At 40.7% G+C, this 9,691-nt stretch overlaps 1 protein-coding gene and 1 long non-coding RNA gene across 2 annotated transcripts; one reads left to right on the top strand and one right to left on the bottom strand.

The window, feature by feature from the left end:
- Positions 1 to 605: 605 nt before the first annotated feature.
- LOC144075166 (uncharacterized) lies at positions 606 to 7,602 on the bottom strand. Its single transcript, XR_013300492.1, has 3 exons — positions 7,330 to 7,602; positions 1,516 to 1,566; positions 606 to 663 (listed from the first exon to the last, which is right to left on the bottom strand). It is a non-coding gene; the product is annotated as an uncharacterized LOC144075166 (long non-coding RNA).
- On the top strand, positions 5,560 to 9,689 carry ddit3 (DNA-damage-inducible transcript 3). Its single transcript, XM_077601964.1, has 4 exons — positions 5,560 to 5,736; positions 6,812 to 6,870; positions 7,390 to 7,600; positions 8,472 to 9,689. The coding sequence occupies exons 3-4, from the start codon at positions 7,445 to 7,447 to the stop codon at positions 9,228 to 9,230; spliced, it is 915 nt and encodes a 304-aa protein (XP_077458090.1). The 5' UTR covers positions 5,560 to 5,736; positions 6,812 to 6,870; positions 7,390 to 7,444; the 3' UTR covers positions 9,231 to 9,689.
- Positions 9,690 to 9,691: the final 2 nt, after the last annotated feature.

Below are 9,691 nucleotides of genomic sequence, written 5' to 3' on the forward strand. Positions count from 1 at the left end.
TTAGCAGCCTATCGGCCGCCAGGCTGACTCATACCTCAAATTTGTCTCATCAAGGCAAATATTTGCTCGTATCTCAAATTTGTCGTATGTTGGGGCACTCGTATGTCAAGGTATTACTGTATATCAAACATCAACTTACTCCAACTGTTATACTCTAAGCAAAGCAGTAGGTGGCAGCACTGCACTTGACAAAATATGGGAAATACTATCTATACATTCAGTTGTCCTCATAGGGGTCATATGGAAGGAACAATAAAGAGAAGGGCTTCAAAATGTGGATTAAATCAATACTTTGAAATCATCTTCCCACACACACACACACACATCTGTCTCACGTTGCTCATAACTTTGTATTGTCCCTGTTTAAAAATTAAAAAAAAACCTGTCTAATAAACGAAGTCAGACTTCCACAGTTGCAATAGAGAAAGAAAGGCACACCCTGGCTGCACATACAAAATTTTATCATGTATGAAATGTGTCATCTATGTGCTTGCCAGCCCATCTGGATTTAATTAGATGACAACACAACGCTGTTACTGTCAAGTAAGAGGTTTGCCTGCCTACGAGCCATTAGCCAATGGTTGAAGAGGGGAAAAGTGTTGCTCACCTGATGGCTTTCTTGCGACCAATCTTGATGCCGTACTTACTGCAGGGGTCGGGAACCTTTTTGACAGAGAGAACCGTAAACAATTCATCTTTTCTCATGTTATTTCTGGAGAGCCATTGTAAAAATACATGAAAGTGTGATTTTTTGACCATTTCACCACTTTTAAAGTACAAAAAGTCTGATTTTTTGATGACATTGTTATGCTGATATGCTAATAAGTCAGTATTAATGATAGCATGCATGGAGAAGAGTAATAAAAAAGTAAATTATGATTAAAGTGGTGGTAGAAGTAGCGTCAATGCCACAGTGACACTCCTATTGGTTACATATTTTACCTTTTTAGTGGAGAGCCACATGCACTTATGTAAAGAGCCACATACGGCTCCCGAGCCATAGGTTTCCTACCCCTGACTAATTTAAATGGCTCAAAAAGCACATTTCTGGACATGAAATTCAAGCCGTTTTAATGGATAACTGCACAAAAAAACGGCTACAAAGTAAATGAACAACAGATTCTTATGTTTTTGTTAAATAGGTATCATTAAAAATGAGTTTACTTTTTCAAATGGGCACATTAAAATATTTTAAACACAAAAAAGTCAAGATGAAATTAAAAAAATAGATCCGAAAAGGATAAAATCTTGATTTTTTTTGTGTGTGACTTTCTGGAGCTTTTGAGGCAAATTAGAATGATTCCCTGTTGATTTTGAGGCCATTTAAGTTTTATTTATCAAAAATAATGACCACCACTGCGGGCGGACTTCTGTCATTAAAGATTTTTTCTTGTTCAATTTGGAAATTATGTTTTTGAGTGTTGACTACCACTGAAAATGAATGGCCAAGTTATTTTTTAATCAAATTTGGACAGAATTGTACCCAAAAAATACATGTACTATGCATACTCATACCTCAAGTCAGAAGAAATTAATTAAGGTGTCGGCTCCCCCGGCAAACTCTCCCTAAGGATAGCAAAGAGAAGAACAACGGCTCTAAAACAGAACCTTGTGGAACCTCAAAAGACAAATTGCTTACTTTTTAAACAACTTTGCAAACAATTTCAAGCTGCTGTTTTACTTTCTGCACACATGAGAAATGAAAACAACACCGCTAACGTTTTCCTTGTGAGCCAACGGTAGACTTTACAATTTATTCTATCACCACGCTAACAGCCGTATGGTTTCATCCGGCCGGGATGCTTTCCGACAGCTGCTGTGTGTGTGTGTATGTGTGTGTGTGTGTGTGCGTTTGCATGCCTGTGAGTGTTTAGGGGGCGAGCTAACTGGGTGCGGCGCGAGTATTGACCAAGACACGGGAAATGGAACTGCAATGCAGGAAATCTTCGGGCTGTTTGCTAAAATATCAAAGACAACTTCCGGGGTTTCACTTGTTTTTTTAAGAGTTAAATACTATGTAAAAATAATAATACACTATGTGAAAAAATAAGTTGTTCTAAGTTTGACCTCAGGGCAGATTATGTACTTGCCGGTGTTCATCTGTTTTCTCTTTTAGTGTTCCTAAATGAACATATTTTTTATACTTGGAATGGTAGAACACCGTATTTACTTGCATATAAGCCGCCCCAGCGTATAAGCCGTATGGTACTCGGACGTTTGGTCGAAAGACGTTTGGTCGACCGGACGTTTGGTCGAACGGACGTTCTACCAAACGTCCGTTCTACCAAGCGTCCGTTCGACCAAACGTCCGGTCGACCAAACGTCCGGTGACCAAACGTCTTTCGACGAAACGTCCGGTCACGAAGCCGTACCCTTAATATTGCCTTAAAATTGTAGACTTTTACAATTTCTCGCGTATAAGCCGCCCCCTTATTCATAATTTTCTGCTCCATATTCATGGTTTTAATAGGGAGTACAAATATGTTATTTTGAAGGGAAAATCTTGAGAAAAATATTTGAGATACTGTATGAATCAAAAGCACATTATTAGGGTCAATATCTTAAGAAAGTTAATAATCCATCCAGTAATGGTTGTTTTCTTACTGCAAAACAGAAAATAACACGTGGCTCTCGAGCCACATGCGGCTCCCGACCAAAATGAATGTGGCTCATGTCTCTGAGACTGACAACCAATCATAGCTAGGGTCAAATTAGAGTGTCCAATCAGCCATCCATGCATGTCTTTGGACTGTGGGAGGAAACCGGAGTACCCAGAGAAAACCCACTCAGGCCCGGGGAGAGAACATGCATACTCCACCAAGGTGGACCAACCTGGATTTGAACCCAGAACCTCTGAGCAGTGAGGCCGACATGCTAACCACTTGCCCGAACATGAATGCATTTATTTATTTATTTTTAATTATAATTCGTGCTTGAATTTGTTAATCAAAAGAGTGCCTTTGACTCTGAAGTCACGTGGGTGAATAATGAAGGAAGTAAACATCGAGTAGGTCTGTTGGATAAATGAAAATGATGCAAGGCGGCTTGTAAACAAGGTGTTGCTAATGAAAAAAGCCCATCCCGACAAAGTCAACAGACAGTCGGGTGGAGGTGGAGGAAGAGTGGGTGTGATGGGGGTTGGTGGGCTTGCTGGGCTTGGTGGGGAGGGGGGGGGGGGGGATTTGAGCAGGTTGCAAAGGGGTTGTGGCGGTCGGTCCAAGTGTGCCGAACTACTCAGCAACAGCCACCCGAGCCGTGACGCGTTGAAGGTGCCGTAAGCCGGTCCTGGAGACAAGTGTTTGAGCTCGCGATTCGCTACTCGCCGCTGTTGCTATGAGGGAGCCGTGCGCGAGCCCGGGCGCCCCGTGAACGCGCACGGCTTTAGATTTTTTTTTTTTTTTTTTGCCTAGCGCGGGCGGGGTACCAATTGAACGTCTTGTTTACGTGAAGCTTTGTTAGCCCGAAAAAATGCGCCACAAGTGACATGAACTCTTTGACACGCATGTATTTATTATGCAAGGCGTCTCTTATCCGCGGATACTATTATGTATTCATTCGTGGCTATTAATAACCAAGTGCGACCAAAGGGATCGCTGTACTTGTGTAATTGCTTTGATAATCACGCCACTGATTACACGCAAATTAGTGTGAGCAGTTAAAAGGGTGGACGTCCGACGGTCCCTGAACTAAACACCAGTGACGCATTCTGGTCTTTTAAAAAAAGAAGAAAGAAGCGTTTTTTCGAGCGTTTAACAAACAAAAGTTACAACAAAATAAACGTTTGTATAATTGTTGCATCATATTTGCTTTTTTCTAGCCTTTGAACAATTGCAATCCATTTTAATGTGTCGTCATTTGGTAAACAAAGCTTTGTTCACCATAGATTCAACTAACCCATTCATTTCCATTGATTGTTAGGCCAATCCATTTTAAATTGTCATTATTTTTTATTAACACATCAAATTTTAACTAATTAATAAAACGAAAATGAATTAATTATCTGATTATGGCCCCAAATAACACAAAAGTTTTTTTTTCTCAGTAGCATCTGACTATTTGCCAGCCATAGGCAATAAAAGAGATCAAATTCATTTAATCTGTCAAGACGTCCAACCTATTTTGACAGGGAAGCATGGCAGCGATCATTATAACATAAAATATAGGTGTATGTAATATGTTTACGCAAATTAAGATTCACTTTTGGATGTATGTATCACATTCTTTTCACTGTCAGTAATTTTGGATTTCCAATTTTCCATTAATTGCACAAATATCACTAATAAATATTTACATAGACAGAGGTTCTTAATCATTCTTTTTTAAATTGTCAACATCTAAGGCACAGGTGTCAAAGTGGCGGCCCGGGAGCCAAATATGGCCCGCCGTATGATTTTGTGCGGCCCGAGAAAGTAAATCATGAGTGCCGACTTTCTGTTTTGGGATCAAATTAAAATGAAGATTATAGATGTATTTTATATTTCCTGATTTCCCCCTTTTAAATCAATAATTGCAATTTTTTTTAATTCAATCTATTTTTTTTAAAAACCCGATTTTATAAAAATCTAGGAAATCGAGTTCACGTTAATGCGGCCGAGTTTGACACCCTTGATTTAAGGTATTTGGGTTGTTTTGTGTGTATTTTAAAATGCATTGCAGTGATCCACTGACACAAAACTTGCAATTTGGCATTAATAACTCTCCTCAAGTACATTCCATAATTAATTCATGTTCTCTTGGGTTTAAATTTGGAGGTTTTCATGTGGCATGCCTGCTAAACTGCTCTCCTGGGTTCAATTTGTGACTTTTTGTCAATAATTCAAAAAGTAAAATACTACTAAATACACACGATCACCAAGTCGAAAAAGTTTTGCAATTCGGAGTAGAAAAAAAAATCTCGCGCGAGGCAAGAGGGGGAAGAAAAAAAAAATCACAGAATGCGCGCTCCCGCTTGTTTTCACATCATCCCGGAAGTCAGTCGCAGAGCGAGCGCGCGTCCGTGACGTGACAAGCCTCTGAAACGTGTTTATGTTGTTTACAAGTTCATCATGTGAGACAGTCCCAAAAGTCAAACTGTCCACTCGATACACGCCACGCGTGTTTCCTTCTTGTGACGCGATATGAAAGGGAAAGAAAATGGGTGTGGAACGTCACGCCGTTAACTACCAAACGACAATTCTTCGACATTGCCGCGCCGTGCATATATGTATATTTTTAGCGATATTATTTTTTTTTGTTCGAGGCAACACTATTTAATAAAACATGTTCGGATTCCGCCGGTGTTATCCCCAGCTCGAAACTGGTTGCCAAGCATTGCATCATTCCTTTCATGTGACTCCCATACGCCCCAAATTCGTCCTGGCCGTCTTACGACTGCATCACAACTGCGCGTCGCACAAACTACGCACCTCACAACCTAAAATGCCTGTCTTGCAAACCCCGCCCATCTCGACTAAAAATCCGCCCCTATCATTGGATGTCGTCAAGGAAAACGGATGAAGTGCAGCCTGGCGATTGGCTCGCTCTTACGCCGGTCAGTGACGACACACGGCAGCCCCACTTCGCCTGACATATTTCGGTTGGCTTCGGTCTTTATAAACACCGTCGGGAGTTTCCGTTTCAGCACATTCGGCCGTCAAGAGTTGAACAATGGTTAACATGAGCTATCAACCATTTTCACTAAACTATCTACATACGATCCAGCGACAGTCGAGACGTCGAACAAATAAAAGGAAAAGGGTAAGTGACAACCTTTGACTTTTTTGTTGTTTTTTCCCCCCGTCCTCCAAGTCTCGGCGACTTCCCGAAGTCAACGGCGACATTTTTTTTTGCCGGTTGCCTACTTTTGTTATTTTTTAAACGTAATTCCCCCTATAACGACATTTACTTTACACTTTAAAAGTCATATATATTAAACCGGATGTCTTAATTTGTATTTTCTCCAGGGCTGTCACGCGAGTCGCGCAAACTTTCAACACCGACGTTCAAGTGCATCAAAGTTCAAGACGCTATAAATTAACTTTAATTAATTTTATTTACGAATACTTAATTAATTTTTACTGAGATATGTTTTCCAAAATTCAGCAAAATAAAAAGCGTCTTCTTTAAAATCAAAACTCAACCATACACGCGGAAATACAAACACTTACAAACGCAACTCCTGTTTTGAACTTAACTAAATTTATCGTTATTTTTATATTATGTTTTTATTTTATTTCAAATCTAGCTTTTTCTCAAGTTTCTCCCCGTTCCAACCCCTTGGACTTTCTTTTTCTTTTCCATGACGTAATTGCCTTAGTTCCTAGCGGTCAATTCAATAAGACCGGACGACAATAAAAATAAAACCCCAATGATATTTTAACTTAACTAAAGACTGCAAACTAACTGTTTATCAATGTTCGTAATGACTAAATAACATGACAGCTTTTGAAGGAATGTGCCGCTGGTGTCGTTTTTCGGAAGCGTGAAAGCGCAACGTTATCAAAACTCGTCGTGTTGTCGTTTTATAAGAACGCAATAAAAATCGAAAAAGATCGATTTTATCGTCTTATTTTCCGATATGTCCGCAATAATCGTTTAAAGCCAGCGAAGGGCACGACTGTCACGGGGCGAGAGGTTGAAAATCAAAGTCTAGTCGCCATCCTCTGCTTGTTTATCGATTACAGCGCCTGTTGTGCGTGTCTTTTGGCGCAGGGGGCGCAATTGAGCGAATATTGGTCTTTGTTTCCAACGACTGTCGTTGTTTTTTTCCCCCTTTGCTTGACATGCATGTATTAATTCAAGTAAAACTTATCTGAAAACATCTTTCTTCCAGATTTGTAGGGGCACAATATCATCAACAGATCTGCAGACTTGATTAAGGGAGTCCTAAAGGTAAATATGTTTCTCATTCATAACCATTTTTTGGGCAGGTGTTCATTTTCAAATTGATCTTTTTTTTTTTTTTCTCCAAAAATGCATATTTAACATATCAATAAATTTGGATTTAATGACTAATTTAATTGTGCTTGTCTCTTTTAATGTATTTCAAAATTTTAACTCATTATTAAATCATTTGTTGACGTGAACACACACTATTCAATTAATTGTAGCTTCAAAATTCCTATCAATTGACTGAGTGTAATTAATATTACGTCTATTTAAGAGTTTAACTTAATAATTCTAGCAATGTAATTTAAAAAAAAACCAAATGATTTACCTGGAATTAGAAAATGTATATTTTGGAAAAAAAAATTAGCATATTTGAAACAAAACAAAAAATCTAAGGTGGTTTGACTCTAATATTTTTAAAGGGAGTGGCATCATATTTTTCTTTATGATTTGAACACACACCTGAATTTGGGGAGTTGCAAACTTGGTCCTAAACGTTGTCGCTTGTCGTCTCGCCGTCAGGTCCCGAGTGAAGCGTGTGGCCGAGTGTTTAGTGGGTTGCGAGTTGACTGGCGAGATGACTGCGGAGTGGCTTCACCTGCCCCCGCCGTACCCCCCCGGCATGGGGCCGCTGTGTGGCGCAGAGTTGGAGGCGTGGTATGAGGACCTGCAGGACATCCTGGGCTCGGACGCGGGAGGGGCCAAGATGGCACGCGCCCCCTCATGCGGAGAGGTCAGTATCTTCAAAAAAAAAAGAGGGGACCTTGTTACTCACACTTTAAAATTGGATGTCAACGCGTTGTTACTTGTTCATTATGGTGAGATTACACAGCGAGTCGTGTGTCCACTTTTTCTACTAAGCAACGCGTACACGAAAATGTAAGGGTCTTACGTAGATATATATTTTTTTATTAACTACTCTAAAACATTTAGATTTTTTTTTTTAGCTTTATTGCCCCAATTTTTTTAAACACTTTCAGAAAACATTAAAAACAGTGTCTCACTTTTGTGGAATAGCGTAACCTGGATGACTGACAATACAACGCAAATGGAGAACGCAATATTAATTAACCTGAATGGTATTTTTTTTCCCAAAACTTTGAAAAAGTACATTTGAAATTACTTAGGCAAATTGCAGTTCGCTCGTTGATTTTCAATACATTGTAGGTAAACATGCTTAGCAATGAAACATTTTTAAAAAACGTGAAATATGAATCGGCTATTAAGAAACAATTTTAAAAATGTTGGCTATATTGCAGCATTGAATTTAAGAATTTTATCATTGCAATTATTGACAATTTTTAATGCGATTTTTTAGCTTGAATCACAGAACAGTTAATTTTTGCAGTATGTTTGGAAAAACTGAAATTTCAAGTGGCATAATTTGACTTAACCAAATTCTTGAACCGATTAGTCTAAAGGTTTATGAAGTATTATTTTTCAAAATGCTATTTTAAATGTACATTTATACCTGGCATCAACCATACAAACAATTAGTCATTAGAATTTACGCAGTACATAGAAACTCACCCATTTTTTTCTTTTTTAGTAATACTATTGTGCTGTCAAATTAGTATTTTGGACACTTGATTTTATACTTACAGAAAGAGCCCGAGTTCCTGGATGTCCTGGAGAGTTGCTCCCTAACCTGGCTGACGGAAGGCAGTCAGACTTGGGGCGAGGGAGTCCAGAGGGCGACGGAGCAGCTCCACGTCCAGCCTCCTCACCACACCTCCTCCGGCTCAACTACCACGGAAGAACGCAAAACGGAGACCGGCGCCAGGAGCGGCGACGGCGACCTGCTGCCCCCCGAGTTCTTCGAGTTCCTGAGTTCTGAGGGAGGAATGGTGGATTCAAGCAACAGCTATTATTATCATCACCATCATCACCACCATCAAAACCATAACCAGCAGCAACAGGTTGAGAGCCTCCACCCCGCCTCTCCATCAGCCAGCGAAGAAGAGTTACCCTGCGTCCCCGATTCGCCGTCCTGCTCCTCGTCCTCCGCCTCGCCATCGCCTCCCCCCCAGCGCTGCTTGTCCCCCTCGTCGCCGGTCTCGTCCCCGTCCGGGCATTCGCCCTCGCGGCCGGGCAAGCGTCGGAGGACCCCGGGTCCCGACGCGGTGTCGTCGTCTTCGTCCCCGAGCGCCCAATCCCGCTCGCAGCGGTCCGCGTCCTCCTCCTCGTCGTCGTGCCTGTCCGCTAAAAAGAGTCGCAAGGAGAGAGAGCAGGAGAACGAGAAGAAGGTGCAGGAGCTGACGGATCAGAACGAGCGCCTGAAAGCCGAAATCGAAAGGCTGGGAGAGGAGGTGCAACGGACCAGGCGCGCCCTCATCGAGAGACTCGTCAACACCAGGAAGTGAGAAATGGCGGTGAGAAAATGCTTGTGTGGGTGTGGGTTCTTAGACTGTAAGATGGGAAAACCAAAGATTTTTAAAGATGGTTAGGAAAGAGATGAAAGTTGAGGACAGGGGAAAAGCTGCAATATGGCGGCGGCAAATGAGCAGGTCACAGAACGTGAAGATTGAAAGGAAAGATTTTTAGTGTCAGTTGCAATGTTAGTAACAATGAGTTAGTTTGGAAGATTTTTAGGTGATTTTGGATGTTGGGAAGAAAGGAATTTAATTGAGGGTTCTTTGATAGTCGCCATTTTATGATTAGTTGTAAATCCTCGTTAAAGGGCTAGCGGAGATTTGCCCCGAATGTGGAGCTCAGGAACGTTTTCAGACTATGGCAATCTTTCCTTTTCTATATAGAATTGCTTGTCTGTATGCGTATTTAAATACAGCAGGTTGCTAAACTTTCTATAAGTTTTTATTAAAAA

Source organism: Stigmatopora argus, chromosome 6 (assembly GCF_051989625.1).
Source record: "Stigmatopora argus isolate UIUO_Sarg chromosome 6, RoL_Sarg_1.0, whole genome shotgun sequence".
NCBI lineage: Eukaryota > Metazoa > Chordata > Actinopteri > Syngnathiformes > Syngnathidae > Stigmatopora > Stigmatopora argus.